This window comes from Equus quagga, chromosome 2, assembly GCF_021613505.1.
Source record: "Equus quagga isolate Etosha38 chromosome 2, UCLA_HA_Equagga_1.0, whole genome shotgun sequence".
NCBI lineage: Eukaryota > Metazoa > Chordata > Mammalia > Perissodactyla > Equidae > Equus > Equus quagga.
In genome coordinates, this window is record NC_060268.1 from 88,298,065 (window position 1) to 88,319,616 (window position 21,552).

Sequence of the window (21,552 nt, forward strand, 5' to 3'; positions counted from 1 at the left end):
AAAAATGCACCAACACTGTTCAAGGACACTAGGGCTGGATGAGGCATTTGTCACTCTGTCTGAGGATGTAACACACTCATTCATGCCTAGCCCTTCAGCTCAGGAGAAGCCACCACCCTACGGAAGAGCAGAACCACCCATCCTGGAAGTTCTGGGTTCTGTGTATGGCCAAAACAGGTCCAGAGGCGGGAGTCTGCAGACAGACTGGGAAGTCTGAGGGACAGAAGCCCCTTGCTTCAGTAAGATAGTGTAAGGGTAGCACCTTAAATCAGAAAGGGACTCTTTCTCCAACCGTACTTATGGGAAACTGAAGACCCGGCAAGGCAGCGTAGAGACTTCACCATCCCAGGCAACGCATAACCAAGCTCAAACCATGAGGCAATATTCTGGACCAAGAGGGGAGCCTGTGAGGAGACCAGATCCCAGATCCCCGTCTACGTCTTTGGTGAGTAGAAGACAGGGCCACAGCCATGGTGGCAGCAACTGTAACAGAAAGGATTCAGGACACTAGTGAGGTTTCTGACCAAGGCTTACACTAGCCTGGGGTGAAGGGGTAACTGGCATTTTCCTTAATCTTCTCTCAGGCTAAAAACAAGAGGCATTAAGAAATATTTCTTGATGATGCTGTGAGATCATTGAAATTACCTTGTTTACATATTACCACTCTAGAGATGTCTTAGAAAAGCAAAGTTTCCCTTTGGTATCTCCCACAGCAGCTGAGAAGAGGTGTCACCTGGGCTAAAGCCAACAGAGGTACGACATCTCTGACAGGTCTCCTGGGCCCTGTGGGCATCCTGGATATGATCATTCCCCAATGAGACTCAGTGATCCCTCAAGCGTTCCACTAAAGACCAAATTGTGGCTGCCATTGTGGTCACTTCTAGAGCGTGGAACCATGTGTCCGATGAGATCTAGGACCAGAACAGGGGAATCACGATGGGGCTAATTAACTGTAAAGTATGGCTGAAAGCTAGACGCTGAGGCAGAGCATTTGATAAAAAATCAAGAGAGGAAACCAAAATCTTTACAAGGAAATTTGCTTAGCTCTATTCTCTACACATCAGTGACTATGGAAAAGGGGCATAGAGATTAAATAAGTCCCAGTCCTCCGCTTTCAAAGGCACTCACAATCTCGCAGAAATAAAGAGAGGGAAACAAGCGAAGTGGTGGAGCAGGGCAGGGGCCAGCGAAGGCCCACAGAAGAACTCTAGCAAGCTAGCGAGTAGAAAAAGGGTGGGAGCTGAGCTTGGCTGTCTTAGAATAAGCAGACAGTTGGGGTGTTGGGGGATGGTTGGGTAGGGGTAGCAGGATTAAGCTTCACATAAAGGGATCAGAAGGTGATGAGGCTGATTATTGGCAGAACTCAAACTCACAGCCTTCCAGAACTTAGATGCTTTTCAGTACAATGACTCTGAACAGGCTGCCTCGTCTTCAAAGGCCATTACATTCTAGTTAGGATAGAGTTGATTTACAGATGGACTGGAAAAGATCTATCTTATCTCTGGGACACCTGGAGATCTGGCTCTGACTCACAGCCATGATAAGGACAATGGCCTTTGTGATGTGCTGTTTAAAGTCTGAATCTCCCCTGGCAACCCTAGGGCCTGCGTGTTTACTGGTTTTCAATGGTATAACAGGTTAGTCAACCAACTCGACCACACAAACAGAGCAACATGAAAACCCCTCTGGGTGCTTCTGCCTTGAGCTCTCCCAAAGTGAAGATTTCTTGCACAGATCTTGGCGGTTCCACCTGGAGACAGGTCCATGTGAGAAAAAGAAGGACCCTCGGGACTGTGCCTGGATGTCTCTTGAATCCCCAGGGCTCACCTATATTCTCTTTCTCTGTTCCACTGTGTCATTTGCCTTTAGATGAAAGTCTTGTGTGACTATACTCAGTGGAGTCTTGCACATCCCTTCAAATATCCAAACTGATGAAATCTTTTCACCTCCTGGCCCAAGGGTTGCAAAATCAGATGCCCACAGGGGCCAGGCAGGGAATGCAAATAAGTGAAGCTGACCAGGTATACTTAACAGGGAATAGGAAAGACCGGGGAATACATGCCCATCCAAGGGACCAGCCACACCTAATTTCAGCCAATTGCTGTGTTATAGAACATAGACCCTATTTCCAGAGTTTCCAAAAAAGCCAGAAATATGGATTTTTAAATAAAATTCTTTGCTTTTTAAAACACTCTAGTAGCCAAGCAATTATTTTCATGCACTGTTTGAGAACCCTATGTGACATAGAGTTATAATAATATGTTAGGGAAGTGAGTGTTCACATTTTTATGGAAATAAAATGTATCTAATGAGTCAGAGCTCTTACTTTTCTATTACCATGACAATTACTCTTAATTTCCTATTTACCTTTTTATCGGGTATTTATTACCCCCTGGATAGTGATGTTCTAAGCTCTTTCCCACCTCGGAGTCTTCACAGTGCTCTTTGCTCCACTTAGCACGTTCTTTGTTAGATCTTTGCATGACTGGCTCCCTGTCATACTCTAGGCCTAAGCTGCGAGAGGCTTTCCTTGACCATCCATCCACAGTGGCCTCTCACTCCAAAAGGCTAAAGGCCAGTTAGAAGTCATTACTTAATTCCAAGTGAGTGACGTTGACAGCTTGGGGAGGGGTGGTAGGTAGCAGTGGAAGTGGTAAGAAGTGGCTGGATTCTGGATGTATTTTAAAGGCAGAGTCAAGAGGATGGATGGTGTTTAAAGCATAGACTGGATAAGATCCCCAAAGGAGTGAGTGGCAATAGAGAGGAGATTTGAGGACTGAGTACTAAAATGTTTTAATATTTAAGGATCAGGAAAATGAAGAGAAACCAGCAATGGAGAATGAGAAAGAGCCACCAGTAGAGGAACAAGAAAACTAGGAGATAGTGATAGCCTAGAAGTCCAAAAAAGAAAGAGTAGCAAGGAGGAGGGAGTGATCAGCTCTTACAGTTGCTGATGACAGCGCAAGAAAACTGAGAACTGAGATTGGATCATTGGATTGACCAAGTAGGGGTCACTAGTGATCTAGACAAGAACAGTTTTCTGAAGTGGTGAGGACTGAATCCTGCTCAAAGTGGGTGCAAGTGAGAATGGGAAGTGAGGAAATTGACTCAATGAACTTTACTGAAAAGGAAATAGAAAAGACATGTGTTGGGTCAAGAATGGAGAAACTGTATCATGTTTGTGTGTTGATGGAGATCATTCCATATAGATAAAAGAACAGCTGAGGAGGAGGAAGGTGAGAATTATGAAAGTGGTGTGCTAGGGAGGTGAGAGGGGATGGGAGTCTAGTGTGAGAGTGGACAGGTGAGCCTGACAGCTCCTCCACGGCAACAGGAATAAGGTGGAAGTAGAGGGGCAATTACGTTGGTAGATAATGGTGGTAGGAGCTGTGGGAGTTCTTTTCTGGTTGCTTCTGTTTCCTCAGTGAAGCGAGTTCATTACACTGAGGGTGAAGATGGGGAGGAGATGCTGGGAACTGAGAACAGCAGATAAGGCATGAGAGAATCATCAAGGAGACCGGGAAAGTGAATGGACTAGGGAATGAAGGATGAAGGCTGGCATCACCATGGGTCACCTTGAGGGTCTTGATCATGAATTTAAAGTGATGCCAGAGGACAACATTGTACGTGTCTCACCAGCCACGTGCAGCTACGGGGTACAGGGACAGACTGATGAAGAGTTAGACGTAAACAGAGTTGGAGAACACAACAAAATAAGAGGCACAAGGAAGTTGATGGTGTATGCAGGGAATGGTTATGATGATCATATACATATCTATGAGGTTGGAGAATTATGAGCTGGAAGACTAGAGAGAGCGAGCTAGAAAGACAGAAGAAGGGGTGCTTCACATTGGGATTGTGGAGGGGTTGGAGTTACTGGTAATGGTAAGACCTGGGGTGAGACGAGAAGAGTAAGTGAGTGGGATGGGGGATATCACTGGAGAGGATCTTAAGGAACTGAGAAACTAGGATATGGGAAAGCACTTCTTGAACTCAAAATTTATCATTGAAATGATATCATAAACAGTGTTGGAGTGTGACAATAAACCTGGAACTAAAATCCTCAAGGAATGAGGGGCCATGACCCAAAAATCAGTAGATAACTGCAACAGGGACGCATGGTAGGTGACACACTCTGACCACAAGAGATTCAAATATGGGATGTTTTAAGGAGGATGGTAGTGTCGGGGGAAAAGAAGTATTGGAGGGCCTACCAGGAGCACACCAAGTTCCAAAGCCCCCTTCACTCCTGCCAATGAAGGAGTGGAGGTTGTGGGAGAGAAAACCATCTTGTTTATTATCTACTTCCCCCTAAAATGTTAACTCCATGAAGGAGGGACTTGGGTGTCATTTATCAATGAGTCAGTCAATAAATAACTGATTCCTTAAAGAGTTATTCAATAAAATAAAGAAAGAATATGCAAAGCAAGCTCGTATTTATTGGGTCCTTATTGGGCACTGTGATAAGCCTTCCATGAGCATTACCTTATTTAATCCTTACAATGGTTCTGTAGGTACTAATAATATCTTAATCTTACAGATAAAGAAATCAAGGTTCAGGAAGGGTAAGTGACTTGCCAAAGGTGGTAGAAACAATATGTAACATCAGAGAGTCCACCTTTAAAGCACTTATACATATGGTAGACTCTGTTGGTCATATTCCCAGCAAAGCTATTTCCCTCTTCTTCCTTGTTAAGGGAAGCTTGGTTTTTGTTTAGGTATTAAAATGTGCTCAGAGAAATTGCCACACACACACACATCCAAGCCTAAAGGGTGAACCATAGTTAATTTAAAACAGTCATCTTAATCTAATTCTTAATTCAGGGAGAGCAATAAGACGTAGGGGGATGTCTGTCAGAGACTTCTGGGCAATATTTTTGTGCATAATAAAAGAGGGAGAATCTTGCCACCATCTCTCTTACTTCCTGCTTGGAAAGTCATTATGGGAGGATGTAGAGCATAGAGCCATGGTAGTCATCTTAGGACCATGATGGAAAGGCAAGAAGAATTACAGAGATGCCAGACCGCATGCTCTAACATTAGTAAGCCATCGGCCCAACCCTGAAACTATCTACATTGGGAATTCTTGATAAGTAAACAATAGACATCTTTATAATTCAAAGGCATTGTTACCAGCTGCTGAATGCATCCTAAACACACATTGCCTCCTAAAAAATAAAATATACAGATAGAAGATCATCTGATTACTTACATAGTTATTCGTTAAGAGCAAAAGGCAAGACAACTTGGTGTAGAAGAAGGAACTCTGAGCAGTAGCCAGGGGGCCCAGATCCTGGTCCTAGAGCACATGACCTTGACCAACTCGCTTCCTCCTTGGGGCTCAGTCCCTCAAGATGGAAGTGAAGGGCATGCTAGGAGTCTCCTTTATTCCTTTCATCACTAATATTAGATGATTCTATAATGTAATTAACGGCTTATGTTTTATAATCTATTATCACGTCTCCTTTCAAGGATAAGATTTTCCTTTCTAGGACTCAAGAGCAGGGGAGGCAGAGAGGCCAAGGAAAGAATGAGACTTCTTTGGGCTGTTTCCTGTACGTCCCAGCAGAGATTGATCTATGCCTCTGAGTCAGCAAAATCTCCAGCAGATAAACAGAAAACGCTCACTCTGCACATCTGAGCAGCCCAGGTCAGCCCCATGGAGAGGAGTGTCCACATTCAGTCTGTTCAGTGGACCCCATGGGGCACGTCAAAGGTTATTACATTCCCGGGACCATCTATTTCACTCTCCCTTCCCTCCTCCCTGCCCTGCTTCCAACACTTTCAAGCTTCCTTCTCTGGAAACTAAATCAGTCCCTTGCAAAGTAAAAACTAGCTCATCTGAGTTTGTGCTGCGTAAAAGTTATAAATAAAGAGGGATTTTACACCCACTGGCCTACAAAGGGCCATTTTAGCTGTGCGCTCACGAACTCCATGTTGGACCTAAGTGTCCTCTGACTGATATGGTTCCTGGTGGAGGGGATGTAGGGGAGTCCTTTGTGCCTCTGCTGCTCTGGGTGATGGGTCATTCCTTAGGACCCTTTTCACGGCCTGACATGGGAGGATGGCAGCGTTGCTCTTCAGCTCTTTAGACAGTCTATTCTGGGCTGATAGTCTATGCCTCAGGGATTGCTGCAGATCCCTTTAGTAAAACTGGCACCTGACTTTTCTGCTCCAGCTGGTTGGGATATGAACTATGTCACGCTCTTGTCTACAGAGATGGGCTGTAACTGACTCCAGCACTCTGATGGAGGCCACAGCTACTTTGTAATTGCATCTTATTGAGTGATGCATTTTGCATAAAAGGTTGCTTAAGCTTATATGTATAATGGGCACCTGGAAACATCTTCCATGGACAGGACAGCAAGGTAAAAGAGGAGGAGTAGACTCTGAAGTCAGACATAACTGGTTTCAAATCCTAGATCCGTCATTAACCAGTTTTGACAAGGTACTTTCACCTCTCAGAACCTATGTTTTCCCATCTGTAAAACGGTGAAAATAATGCTTCCCTTGCAGATTGTTATAAGGATTAGAACTGTCATATATAAAATGCCTAGCACAAAATAGTTGCAAGGTAAGAGCTTATCGAATTATAACTCTTGGTGATGGCGGTAGTATAATTATTATAATTTGCTTTTAAATTAGAAGAAAAGTAACAGAGGTTGTACCAGGCCCTGGGAAATAACTACTCATTAGCATCAGCCCCTTTTGCTTTCTATGAAGCAATCTGTACAAGAGAACATAAACCTTCCAGCCTCATTACTATAAAGTAACCCAGGGTGAACACAAAGGGCAATAAGTGACAACACAGGACAAGGAAACTTCATTAGGAACTGCAGCCCAGAAGGCATTACTTAAGGTCCCCAAGCAGCCCTTCCCTCCTCATGTAAACCAGAGATGATCACTCTGACCATCTCACAGGGTCATTGAAAGATCTAATGGGACTATCGGTGAAAACCATTGAACATCTGTAAAGCACTGTGCAAAAGGAAACATGATTTTGGAATGCAACCCCATTTTTTCATGCCAGTCAAGGTGTGTACAAATATCCCAACCACCATCATAAGCACAGGAAGGAGGCCTGTGGGGGGTAGTTCTCATGTAACACAATAAGCAACAACCCTGACATCTCAGCAGCTCCTACTGACACTGAGTCTCTGTGTAAACTATCTAGTTGTCTACCCTGGCTGCACAATAGAGTCACCAGGGAGCTGTTAAAAAAATGCCTATGCCCACACCACCTCACCCCTAGAGAGCCTGACTTAATTATTCTCCAGCAGGAACTGATTGTTGTCGGGTTTTAAGGGCTCCTCAGGTGATTCTAATGGACAGCCAGGGTTAAGAACCTTCATCTCGAGCAGTGGTTCTCAACTGCAGGTGATCCCTCCCACCAGGGGACATTTGGCAATACCTGGAGACAGTTCGGGTTGTCATAACTGGGAGCTGGGGACTATGGGCATCTGAGTAGAGGCCAGGGATGCTGCTAAATATCCTAGAATGCACCGGACAGCCCCCAGAACAAGGAATTACCCAGCCCAATATATCAATAACGTGTGCTGTTGAGAGAAGTCACGCAGAGGACTGGGTCAAAAGAAAGTCAGTAGCTGATTATAGGGTATAAAATGGCTCAGCAATATTTCTGGTCCCATCTGCTCTCCAGAAGCTTGCTACTCCTCCATCAGGAGATGGAGACTATTTCCCCTCTGCCTAAAATTGAAAAGGTCTGTATGACAGCTTCAACAAATAGAATGCTAAGAAAATAACACTGCTTGACTTCTTAGGCTGCACCACAAAAGGCAACATGGCTTCTGCTCATCTTTCTCTCTCAGGATATGCACCTTGGGCTCCCTGAGCCAACAGCTACAAAATCCAGCTGCCTTGAAGCTGCCATGTTGGAAAGATCATAAGGAGAAACCATATAGCATATAAACAGCCCCCAGCTGTTAGTGTCTTCCCAGCCTGGGCACCAGACGTGTGTGTGAATGAGCTTTCAGATGATTCTAGCCCCACCCTGCAGCTGCCTCAGGTACTGCCAAGTGGAGCAGAGGCCAGGTGTCCACCCAGACTGAAGGTTCATGAGCAAAGAAAATGGTGTGAAGGTTTTGATTCCACAGAGAATATATGTTTGTTTATTTGCTATGTGGCAACAGATAGCTAGAACAAAGTCCCTTATGATTCTATGAAAGATCCACGTCTGAACACCCTTGTGTGGGCCACTGACATCAAAGGCCTGCATATACTTGTACAGGGAATGAGCTGCTCATATTTATCCAGCCCATGCCCAACCCTGCAACTTCCCCTTCATTCCTAGTAAATGTACCAGTTTACTTAAGAATTCCTCCCATTCATTCCTGTTGTATTTTCCACGGTCTTAGGATGGTATTTTCAAATATGTGGATTAAGAGTCTTATGAGCTTGTTTTATTTGCTGATGTTTTCTATGGTGGGGGCAAATATAAATACAAGGAGATCAATATAAATAAATAGCTAGCACATTTTTACTCTTATAATTAGCAAATTAATAATTACCAAACATCTTTTACTTACAAGTTCTCAAGGACTGTGCATACAACCAAGGAGAAAAAAAAACCCTTCAAGTTTTTGAAGGTCTCATTGCCAAAGGAGATGTTCTGCAAGCAGAATAGACAGAATGTACTGAGACTTCCTCACCCTAACCAAAGTTAGAACAAGTTAGAAGCTAAAACATCAGGTCTTGCAGTTGGACCCAAAGAGCAGGATGAGTATTAACTTAGCACATACTGTGTGCAGACTCTGAGCTGGACAGGTAGACTCGGCAATCTCATTTAATTCTCCCAACAACCCTGAGAGCTAAGTACCATCCTCTGCTGCCCTCCCCTTTCTCCCTCTCTCTCTCTCTCTCTCTCCTTCTCACTCTCTCTGCAGACAATGCCATTTACTCCAAGTAAAACTAAGAACTACACACATACACAAGCTCTAAATATCTTTGATTCGATCTTGAGTAAAAACCCAGGAGCTGTAAGTTTGAATGAGCAATTAGTCATTTGAAGTTGTTGACACAGTGCTTTGAGACTGAGGTAGGCTCCACCCTTTGATGTAGGTGTAAGTTGAAAGGCACAAAAAACAAAATAGCTGTAGACAAGTGGGAAAGTGCCTCACTCAAAGCTAAATCCATATTTAACCTATATCCTACATCAGAAAAGTAAGGGTTTTGTGGGCAAGAAGGTCTCCCTGAAAGATTTTTTTGAACACCAATAGTTAATTGTGAAATAACTCTTAAACTTAAGACTGTGATGCTGGTTTCCTAGTTGCTTGGTTGGCTGGTGGGTCGTATAGAAAATTGGTTTTTTATTCATTGTACATTTTTCACAGAAAATTGAATTTACTCATCGACTTTGTAATAGTCAACCCTCTGACTATGAATTCACTGATCTTACTATAATAAACACAACCAGCTGTGTAAAACTGTAAATCTCTTGAAGTTAAGAGGTGTTTTCTTTGCATGTCATCTGTTTTCTTCTCTGCATAAATTAAACAAGAAAAAAATAGTGCTTATACCAGAAATATTTTTAAACTCCATCTAAAAATCTCAATTTTTCAAAAAACTCAAGTGGTTTCTACTACTGTCTCTACTTACTAGTCCAAGAATTGCACATTTTTTCCCTGGACTACTCCAATAATCTTCTGTCAGACTCCCACCTCTAGTTCCTCTCTCTGATAATCCATTCTTCATCAATGTGGGGATTGTTCCAGTTGCTGAGTATGTCTACTGCAATTATGCACTCCAGAACTGGGGAAGTAACTACAGGATGGATTTAGGAACCCACTGGACCGGCTGAGAGATGGGTCTGAGCCAAAACTCCATTGATCACCTGACCTCCATCAGCCTCTACTCTGACTGGTAGACTACCATGATGCTTTGGGTCTCCTGGAATTGGTGTCAGTTCAGATCCAGTGGCCAATAATCCTCAAAGGTCGATCATTTCATTTTCCCCAGTGCACAGTCAACCTGGTAAAAAGCCATAGCTGCCTTGGGAAGGACTGGGAGAAGGATTAACAGTATAAATTTTTGGCAGTGTACTGCGGTCCTTCCTCCAGGGGACCCCAGCCTCTCCTTCATTCAAGGGTTCTGGGTCTATAAATTGGCTCAAGTCCAGGAATGGATTGAAGGGCTCTGACTCTGTTTTTATGATACATGTTAGACTTTTTGTTCACTAGAATTTTTCTGCTCATACAGATCAAGCAAGAATTTAGTAGGCATCCTATCTGTTTCACCACAGTCTCCAAAAGCCAGGCTATTCTCATCGCTGCTATGATTCTGTCGCCCATTACAGTAATCACGCCCAGTTTCCCTTTGGTGGCTGAGTGCCGCCCCTTGGCCTCTGCCATCTCAGGATCCAATTACTCCCATTGCATTTAGGTTTCTCAATTCAGTGACTGAAGTCCCCACTGTGAGGTCTGGCTTACATAGAAGAGCCATCACAGTGTTCTTCAAGGATGCTGGGGCTTCTATCACAAATTTATTTCTCACAGTCATAGTGAAAGGAGTGTCTTCTGGAAGGCTCCCAGTGTGGGTGAGCAGGTCTTAAATGACAAATCCACTCCAGCATTCCAATCTCCTTAAACCTTAGAATCTCTTCCTCTGCAGTAAGTCAAGGCAGGTCTGGCATTTCAAGGTCATTCGCTGTGGGCCACCTTTTGTTCCATGTGTCAGCCAACAAACCAAACAATTAGAGCCCTTTCTAACTCCCCAAGCTGCAACATTAAATGGAGAATCTCTGCTTAGTACATCCATATCAATAAATGCAGCCTGATCCAACTTTATGTTCCTTCTACAAATACCCCACACCCTTAATATCCATTCTCACCCATATTGGATTTCTGTCTGTGTAAAATTAGAAAAATCGAGTCATTCTTTTGCAATATAGCACACCTCCTCATGGGTCATATTTCGTACCTCACCTTACGGGCTTGCTAGGATTTGAGGCTAGTTAAGTCTAGAAGCAAAAAGGGGTGATGAGGGGTGAGTCCTGAGGATAATCAACAATGTCTTGCAAGGCAACTGCCTCAGGGCGGCCATTACAGTTTTCTCAGTCAATGCAGAGCTAATCCCCTCAGATGGGGGTGGAGAGGGTACTTCTACTGGCAAAGGAGACTCATCAGAATTTAGGGGTTCAATGTCCCCACTTTCATCAGGGTTGAAGAATCCCACACATCCCCATGCCAGCTTTCAGGATCCCACTCCTTCCCTATCGATGCTTTCACTGTAATAGAAGACACCCTATGAGACCAGAAATTCAGTTTGTGCTGTAACCCAGCTGCTCACAGGACGAGATCTGGGGTTGGGTTTTTAGCCATCTCAAGAGATAAAGGTCACTTTCAAGGCAGGCATAGAAGCTTTCAGGTCCTTTATTCAGTGCTTGTTCCGGGAATTCTAATCCCTGAGCTCATCCTTTTCTTTCCCACTTTGTCAGCAACATTAGGAGGAACCAGCCAATTTCGCTATGCTCATTAGTTTGACAGAAAGTTCAAAGGTCTCACATACATGGTCACCTAAATCTTTGCCTCTTATAAGTGTTTGATTAGGAGGCTCCAATGACGATATTTGGTGTATCTCTATTGCCACATCATGCCATGGATGATCAGTGCTCTCTTTACTATAGGAAATAGACTCAATAGTATCTTTAAATCTAACCAGATTATAGAATCAATTCCAGAAACTCCAGAACCAATTCAGAAAACTCATCCTTAAGATTCTGTTCCTCTAGAACCACTCCCAGTACCAAAATCACCGGGGTAGAGGGATCATCCTAAACCATAGGTCCCACCTCATCACTCCCTTCTTCAAAGGCATTTAATGGTGCCCCATTAAACAGCTCCCTACTGCCTGAGGAATTAAGTCCACATTCCTAAATATGGCAATCAGTGTTGACTCTTCCAGGGAGCTCTCAGCTTTCGTTCTATTCTAAAGAATCTTATGATCTAAAAAATATAAATAAAAGCAACTGATACAGATCAAACACAAAAAGAATATATGAAAATTCCTAGTGGTGGATTTCACCATCATGAGTATTTGTTTTCATGACTATAAATAAGTATTTACTGAGTTTGTATTGTCCGTCAGGCCCTGGGGCCCAGAGTGGCCACTCCTTTCAGGAATTGACACTCTGAATTCAGGGCTAAAGAAAAAGTAGCTCATAAATCAAACGTTCTGCCCTGATGCTCATCTCAAATTTGCATATAAAACAACTAAAGGATAATGTTTCATGATGGCAGAGTAATACATCCATTTCTGAGCTGCTATGGAAATTCAACTTACAATTTATTCTAATGAATCCACCCCATCTGACATTGCTCCGTATCCTCCCTGGAGCACAGACACCAAGCCCCAGAGGTCCCCTGTTGGCCTCTAAATCACTGTCTGAAGCGCAAGACTCCTTGAGTCTTCTTACTGTAGATGGCAAGAAAAACTAACAGCCAATAAAATATATACCAAGTACCAAGAAATCAAAATTCTGAAGGCAAAAATGGAACTCTTGCCTGGAAATAGGGCTCTCTTTTGGTCAGCAGGAAAGTGGAACTAGCCCATGGTTCTGGCTTAAGGAGTATATTTACAATTATAGAGCAACTTTAGTGTCAATTTACCAAATGCAGGCAGAGGAGGATGCTGTTGGTTTGTCCTATGTGCCACCAATATTAAGTACCATCATAGCTGCAAGGAAACAAGGCTTTGAGATGCCAACAATTGGATGTCGTTTGAAAAAAGCAAATAGCTGGGGCTGGCTCCGTGGCCGAGTGGTTAAGTTTGCGCACTCCGCTGCGGCAGCCCAGGGTTCGGATCCTGGGTGCGGACATGGCACCGCTCGTCAGGCCACGTTGAGGCGGCATCCCACAGCCCACAACTAGAAGGACCGGCAACTAAGATATACATCTGTGTATGGGGGTGTTGGGGAGATAAAGCAGAAAAGAAAAAAAAAAAAAAACGATTGGCAACAGTTGTTAGCCCAGGTGCCAATCTTTAAAAAAAATAAAATAAAAAAATAAAACAAAAATAAAGTTAAAAAAAAAAAAGCAAATAGCTTAACATGCTGACAGCCCAGAACTTCCTATCTTTAAGTCATTTCTTCAAATGATTTTTTTTTTATGTATATGAGATAATAGAAACTGCATATTGGCCTCTGCACCTAGTTCCCGGCACAGAGCTCCTGAAACCCTTGTAACTTTCTAAGTGATAAGAACACTAGGAGCATCTCTTGTTCTAACATTTATCTTTGACCCTGTTCCCAACACAGGACTCCTAAAACCTTTGTAAATTCCTAAGTGAGAAGAGTAGGAGGAGCATCTTTTGTTCTAATGAGGCATCTCTGGGTGGCCTCCTGGAGGGCTCCAGGATGCGGGCTGGCCACGGGAAAGACCAAGCCAAGATTAGAAGCTTGGAATTTTCAGCCCCAACCCCCATCCTGCAGGGAAGGGAGAGGGGCTGGAAATGGAGTTAATAATTGATGATGCCTATGTGAGGAAGCCTCCATAAAATCTCAATAGCATGGGGTTTGGGGAGTTTCCAAGTGGGTGAACACACCCACATACTGGAAGGGTGACACCCCCCAATTCCACCAGGACAGAAGCTCCTGTGCTCAGGACCCTCCCAGAACTCGCCTTATGTGTCTCTTCATCTGGCTGTTCATCTGTATGCTTCATCGTATCCTTTAATCAACCGGTAAACGAAAGTTGTGTTTCCCTGAGTTCTGTGAGCTGTTCTAGCAAATGAATTGAACCTGAGGAGGGGGTCGTGGGAAACTCCAATTTGTAGCCAAGTCGGACAGAAGTTATGGGTAACCTGGGGACCGACTACTTGTGATTGGCCTCTGAAGTGGGGTGAGAGCAGTCTTGTGGGACTGAGCCCTTAACCTGTGGGATCCGACACTATCTCCAGGTAGATAATGTCAGAATTGAGTTAAATGGTAGGACACCCAGCGGCTGTCAGAGACTTACTTGGTAGATGTGTGGGGGAAACCACCCCCGATGCTGTAACTGGGTCCTAGACTCATTACAACGTGTAAGTGGGAAACACATACATATTACCCAAAAGGAGATAAAAAGAAACGTAGATTCACTCTTCAACCACCTAAAATCAGCAAATCTCAGAAGACGGCTTCGGACCAGCACACGTCACGTAACTGTTAAATAACAGAGCAGATGCAAACACAAGCCACTTAACTCTACAACCTGCCAACCTCGGCTCTATCCCTTCCTTACACTGTCTTTGTTGTCCTCATATCTGAATAAAAGTTATAATACTGAATGTGGTATTGCATAATTGCATGTGCTGCTTCTATTTCAAATTTCTCGTGTGAGCTCTATTTCTGCCTTTAGAATAAAACTCACTGAGTGCCAGGACTTGCCTGCCTTGCATTGCCATAGACCAGAGGGAACACCAGGCAGGTGGTAATGTTCAGTGGTTTTTAAAAAAATAATGAATGAAGAGTTTAATTAACAAAGGAACGCATTCCTCTTCTCTTGCAGGGGACCAACTGCTTGATATTAAGCAGGACTGAGCCTTTGCTGCTAACATTTCCCCAGACACTTTTTTCCCCAAGTGAGACAGTTCTGGACGAGTGACCCAGTAAAGCACAACCCTTGAAGGCAGCAAACTTTCATCTTTCTAAAAGCTCAGGAAAGTGGCACAGCAGCACCCAGATATTTTTGTTACCTGGTCTAGGGACACTTCCTTTATTTTCCGAACTGATTCATTCAATTCCAGGAAGAAAATAAAATATTCTATGATTTGAGGCCTGAATTTGGGGGTCGAGGGGGGTTCTCTTTCCAAATTCTTTTCCTGGAACATCAGCTAGGACTCAAGTCTAGAGGCGTCACTTTTACTCTCTCTTTAAAATAAAGGAGAGTCAAGAGAATGAGAAGACAGGTTGCAAACTAGGAGACAACATTTGCAAAAGACACATCGAATAAAGGCCTGTTATCCAAAATGTACAAAGAACTCTTAAAACTCAACAATAAGAAAGCAAATAACCTGGTTTAAAAAAATAGGCCAAAAACCTTAACAGATGCCTCACCAAAGAAAATACACACATGGCAAATCAGTATATGAAAAGATGCTCCACATCATATGTCCTGTGGGCAATGCAAATTAAAACAACAATGAGATACCACTATACACCTATTAGAACAGCCAAAATCCAGAACATCGACAACACCAACGCTAGTGAGAATGTGGAGCAACAGGAATTTTCATTTATTCCTGGTGGGAATGCAAAACGGTACAGCATTCTGGAAGACAGCTTGGCAGTTTCTTACAAAACCAAACTTATTCTTACCATATGAGCCAGCAATTACGCTCCTTGGTATTTATGCAAAGGAGGTGAAAACTTATGTCCGCACAAAAACCTGCACAGAGATGTTTATAGCAGCTTTATTCGTAATTGCCAAAACTTGGAAGCAACCAAGGTGTCCTTTGGCAGGTGAATGGATGAATAAACTGTGGTCCATCCAGACAATGGAATATTATTCAGCTCTAAAAAGACATGAGCTGCCAAACCATGAAAAGACATGGAGGAGACTAAAATGCACATTACTAAGTGAAAGAAGTCAACCTGAAAGCCCACATACTGTATGAGTCCAATTACATGACATTCTGAAAAAGGTAAAACTTTATGAAGACAATAAAAAAATCAGTGATTTTCAGAGGTTGGAGTAAAGGGGAGGGATGAACAGACAGAGCACGGAGAATTTTAAGGGCAATGAAACTACTGTGTATGATACTGTACTGACAGACACATGTCATTACACATTTGTCCTAACCCACTGAATGTACAATACCAAGAGCGAACCCTAAGCAAAAGTGAAATACGGACTTTGGGTGACAATGACATGTCAGCACAGGTTCATCAATTGTAACAAATAGGCCACTCTGGTGCGAATATTGGTAACGGGGAGGCCATGCGTGCATGGGGGCAGGGACATGTGGGAACTCTCTGTACCTTCCTCTCAATTTGGCTGTGAACCCAGAACTGCTCTCAAAAATTAATTCTTAAAAAAAAAAACCACACACACAGAGGAAGGGGAAAGAGAGAAAGACCTGGTTTAACACATGAATAGAAAAGAACTTTTCACCAGCCAAGGTAGGGTAAATTGACCTTAAAAGCCTCCAATAAATAATTTTGAATGAAAGAAATGTGCAGTGTCACCTGAGAAAATCTAGTCCTGAATTTGGGCGGTTCATCATTATCAAGCAATCAGTTTAGTAATAATAACAACTTCAGCAATAATAATAACAGGTATCTTGAGCACTTGTGATGTATAGGCACTGTTGTAGGCAAGTTAAATGCTTTAAACTCATTTAATCCTTACCAAAACCCCATGAAGTAGATACCATTAGCATCCCCATTTTGCAGAGAAGGAAACCAAGGCTGAGCAAGAGAATCTAAGTAACTTTCCTAAACTCACCCTACTAAGAACTGGCAGAGCGAGGATACCAGGCCAGGCAACCTGGCTCTCGCATCCATGCTGCTCCGTTAGCTCACTGCAACTATAATTCCCTGCAAATGCTCCAAGGGAGAATGTCATAACACAAAGGAACAAGAACTAACACATGTTTAGCAGGCATGGCATGCAGGTTGCTTTACCAGCTTTATCTCATCCAGTCCTCACAACAAATGTATTATAACCCTAATTCCACATACAGGAAAACTGAGAATTAGAGAAGTCATGATTTGGCCAAGGTCACTAGCTGATAAATTACATTGCCAGTTTCCAAACCTTAGCAGCCAGACTCCAGTGCCCAGATCATTATTCCCCACACCACGCTACCTCTCTGTTGGAAGCAATCTATGGTGCTCTAAGCAATCTATGGGGCGCTTAATGACATGGAGAGAAGGCTTGTCCCATGGCATGACTTCTTTTCCAAAGACCATGCACAAGAGAAAGGCAGTATGGTGTAAGAGCACAATGAGCACAGACTTTGACATCAGACAGACCTGGATTGAAATCCCAGCTCCAGGAAGTACTGTGTGACCTTATATACAGCTCTCTGAGACTGTTTCCTGATATGCACAAATGGGATAAAACTCTTCTAACCTCTCTGGTGACTATGAAGGTCAGATGAGACAGCAAGTGGAAATGCTGGCCCCAGGAGACCCTTCAATCATCCACCTCCCCGGATCTAGCTAGACATTCCTTTCCTCGACCACAAAGGGGACCCCACAAGCATATAGGAAGTCCATCTCTGCTCAGTTAGTCTCACTGCCCGTCTTGGGCTGAGCCATAGCATCTTCTTGGCAAAGGCTCCAAGCAAAATTGCACAAATGTGGGCTCTCCAGACTAGGACCACGTTCCCTCCACACCCAGCATTCACGCTGGGAGCCAGCAGGAGCTGCCACAATGCTGCAGCTCTGTCCATGAGGCCGCCAGGCACCAGGGCGGAAGAGAGATGGCAGGGTTTGGGGGGAGGGGGGTATGAAATCATTACTGACATTGCCTATTTGGATTAACAGGGACCCAGGTTTCAGCTGAGATATCACAAAACAATACTGCCTTGGAAATGTTTAGATCAACTGGGGGCAGTTTGTTTGATTTGGGGTATGTTTTATTTTGCTTTGGATTTTGCCCTTTCAAAAAAATCTATTCAAGCTTAAAGGCATCTAGCAGAATTTTTTAATTAAAAAAATAATTAAAATAATTTTTTAAAAAACCAACTAAAATTCTGTTGGTGTTTAAAAACTCTGGGTGATAACCTTGCTTCTCAAGTCGTTCCTTCTGTTTATATATACTCAGTCTCTTTTGGTTCCCTAATGGTCATATCTGACACAGTTTAATCATTTTAAATGGCCATTTGGTTAAATAGGAATGGATAAAACAATTTTTAAAAGCCCCCAGGAACAAGTTTTTATGCAGACGTTTTCTTTATTTTATATCCCAAGCTTATTTACAGTGGCTCTAAATCAGGGGCCAGCAAACTACAGCCTATTGGCTAAATCTGGCCCTCTGGTTTTTTTTTTGTGAATAAAGTTTTATCGGAACACAGTTATGCCCATTTTTTTACATGCTGTCAGTGGCTGCTTTTGTGCTACAGAGGGAGAGTTGAGTAGTGGTGACAGAAATTATCTGGGTCTGCAAATTCTAAAACATTTATTATCTGGATCTTTACAGAAAATGTTTGCCAACCCCTGCTTTAAAGCAAGTAATAGGGACCAGAACCACACAAGGTACTTCATAGCACTTATCTCTACAGTAATTAGGTCAGTCTCTGTGTTTGTTAATGCCTGTTGTCCTGCTGCATGTAAGTTCTTTGAGCGGCAAGGACTATGTCTATCTGGTTCAATATTTTCTCCCCAAGGGCTGAGCACAGAGACTAGCACACAGTACACAATTAATAAATATTAGTTGAATGAATGAACTCAGTTGCCAGATAGATTTTGAGTTCTTGAGGGTTCTTAAGATCCTGACTCATAGTAAGTTCTTAGAAACTGTATGTTTGCTAAACAATCAATTGCTTGGACTCTAAATCTAGAGAATGGATATGTTTTACAGGACATTTAATGACCAAGACAAACCCTTGTCTATATTATGGTGACTGTCTTTTACACTACACCATTCGTGCCCATCCCCTTTCTAATTTCACAAAATCGTTTCTGCCTTATGCCCTGATATCTGGTTCTTGGCTCTGATGGTGCTAGTCTCATCATTGATTTGCAAAGCTGGTCCTCCATCCTGAGGAATCCATCTGTGCTTCACAACGTGGTTCCCAACTGCCTGCAGGGCCTCCATGAATGTGCTCAACCCAGCATTCATCCCCGAGGCACATGGGCATTCAGCCCACTAACTCTTATATGCAAGAGAAACCAGAAGCAGACACCACTGGATTCTGGAAGGAACAAAGAGAAGGACTGAGTAGAAGAGACCTCTGGCTTGCCACTCCCAAAACGTTTGTCATTTGAATATGGAAGATTGCTCAATATGAAGAAGAGAGAAATTGGACTCTCAAGGACACAACAAGATTTGGAAAAAGAACTAAGAGCTTGAGAGTAAGACACACCTGGGTAGGAATCCAAGCTCCAATACTTACTAGCTGTGTAAACTTGAGCCAGTTAATTAATTTCTCTGACATAAAAACACCTTAATGGCAAAATGGGTGTAAAATGATAACTTTGCAAGGACATTGTGATAGATTTAAGGTGTTATACCAATTTTACTACTCTTTCCCCTTCAAATTTTAATGCCACCAAGAGAATGATCTTTGGAAATTTCTACTTACCAAGCATTCCTTTCTTGGAACTGGACAGACACATATCCTTCTCTGCACTGGGCAAGACAAAACTCACCACGAACACCTCCACCCCATCGGCCATCAAAGCCAAACCCAAAACGAAAAAGAGGGTCCACTGGAAGCGTCCATGGCCGCACTCATCAATAATGGTCTCATACTGGTGAGCCAATTGCTCCTCATCTTCCATCCTCTCAGCCATTAGGTCTGCCTGGCCTCGAAGGCCGTCTGCCCTGGAGGGTGCCATCTTGGCCTGCTTGGCCTTGATGTCATCCGGGTGAGGGATGCCCTGGTACTCGCCCTCGTAGATTTCATCCTCTTCATCATGGCCCTCTGTAACATCACTCTGTGCGTCCTCTTCTGGGTTGGACTCGCTGCCACGGTAATAGCCATCATTGGGAGCATAGCCCTCATAGTTATCCTGATATTTGTAGTCATCCATTCCTTGGTTCCGGGACTGCCTGGTAGCCTCTCGAGCTATATCTCTTGCACCGTGGTAGAGGTTTGGGCTGGTTCGATAACCATCATCCATTATACGTGCAGAGCTTTAAACGTAGAGTATGTTCGTGTGACTTCTTGGATGAAAGTGACACCTGTATTCTCCCCCTTGGTCTCTGAAATAGAGCAGATTTATGCAAAGCAACCCAAGTATCCTTTTGCATTCAATGTCTAGTAGAAGTCTTTGGAAAGTTTCAAATTCTGGTCCGGTCTCCTTCAGTGACACAGAGGTGTTATGTTGGGAGATGTTGATTAGAAATGGGTCCAGCTGGTTTCCTTGACAAGGAGCCTGCAGGACTTGGCAGCTTGCTGGCTGGCCTGATTTGTTCTGCTACTGAAGGTTATGCCCTGGAGTACAGAGACGGGAGAGAGAAGAGCGTTAGAAAAGGAGGAAATTCTGACAAGATACCCTCAGAATTAAACAAATACATTTACTAATGCCAGTGCTTGATGTGTAAGGTGGACGAAATCTTGATTAGACGTTGGGATTCACATCAAATGAATGAGAATTGAATCCGTGAGACAAAGGACAAGGCGAGAAGGTACAGGGGTCAGAGAGGCCCTTTGAAATGTTGATCAATCCATGAAAGGGGTCAAATCTTACCCAAGAAATAAAATATAAAGTGGACAAGGCATTTTCAATACAAGACAATTTTGTGTTATGGATTTTCTGTTAGAATCTATCAAGCCTTTGGCAACAATGCAGGTTTATTACAGCTCAGCTTCTATTAAGAAAATGCCAGTCTTTCTAACTTTGTTATGTACAATCTTACATCCAGAAATGTGTAGCAAAAAAATATCCAGGACCATTTTTCCCAGCTTACTTTTGAGACTCAGGATTGTGGTTCAAGGGCCAGCCTGACCTTGTACTTCGCTTAAATAGGCAAGAACAGGTGCTGAAGACTCAGAGCCAGAGAACTTAGGTCTAAACTTCCTTCTGCCACATAATGTCTGTGTGACCATTCACACATCTTTCTAAGCCTCCATTTTCTCATCTGTAAAATGGCAATAAGAATAGCACTTAACTCATAAGGTTGTGGGCAAAGTGCTTAGAACAGTGCTGGACCTGCACGTCTATTTAAGCCTGGATGTTACTGTTGCTCTTTTTTCCCTAGTTCCGATTCTGGAAATCAGGACCCAGTATTGCCAGATCTAAGACCCTACGCCATACCCAAATTCCAATCACTGTGTCCACCTGCTGATTCCTATGCCCAACAGACTGGCATATCTGCCCTAATTACCCTTCTAGAATCTCAGTTCTCACAGGTCTGGAGCCACCATTTAACGATGCCTACTGTGTGCCAGAAACTGTGCTGTGTGTCCCATCCCTTATCCCTAACCGTCGCCACAATCAAAAGAAGAAGAAAAAAGTATTTGTCTCTTCATCTTACAGTTGAAGAAACTGTGGTTCAGATGGGGTTAGATCAAGGTCACATAGCTAGGACTCAAAGCCAGGTCCAGTGATCCCAAAGTCAGTTTTATCCACGGCCTCCCCCGACGGTGCTTCTCAAGTGCTGTTCTGAGAGACTGTCACTTTCGATCCCCTGAGGAGCTTTAGAAACGCAGATCCCCAGAGCATGCAGAAGGGCTGGTTCAAGCTCAGAAATCTGAGTTCTCATACAGCGTCCCAAGTGGCCAGACTCCTCCTATGGCCCTTACCCCTCCCACTCCAACTCTCCCCCACTGCCAGACCCTTGGACACAGATGGATGCTCAGATCTCTTATTGAGGCTGCCAAAAGCCCACTCCCCAGCTCAACCCACCTGCTGATAAGTACACACACCATCAACACTTACGACCC

The 21,552-nt window shown here is 43.5% G+C and overlaps 1 protein-coding gene across 1 annotated transcript in view; it reads right to left on the bottom strand.

The window, feature by feature from the left end:
• Positions 1-21,552, bottom strand: part of SV2B (synaptic vesicle glycoprotein 2B) — a 187,983-nt gene that overhangs the window by 51,851 nt on the left and 114,580 nt on the right. Inside the window, exon 2 of the mRNA XM_046654086.1 lies at positions 19,246-20,100. Coding sequence (XP_046510042.1) covers positions 19,246-19,786 — 541 coding nt within the window. The 5' untranslated portion in view covers positions 19,787-20,100. The remainder of the gene's footprint in view (positions 1-19,245; positions 20,101-21,552) is intronic.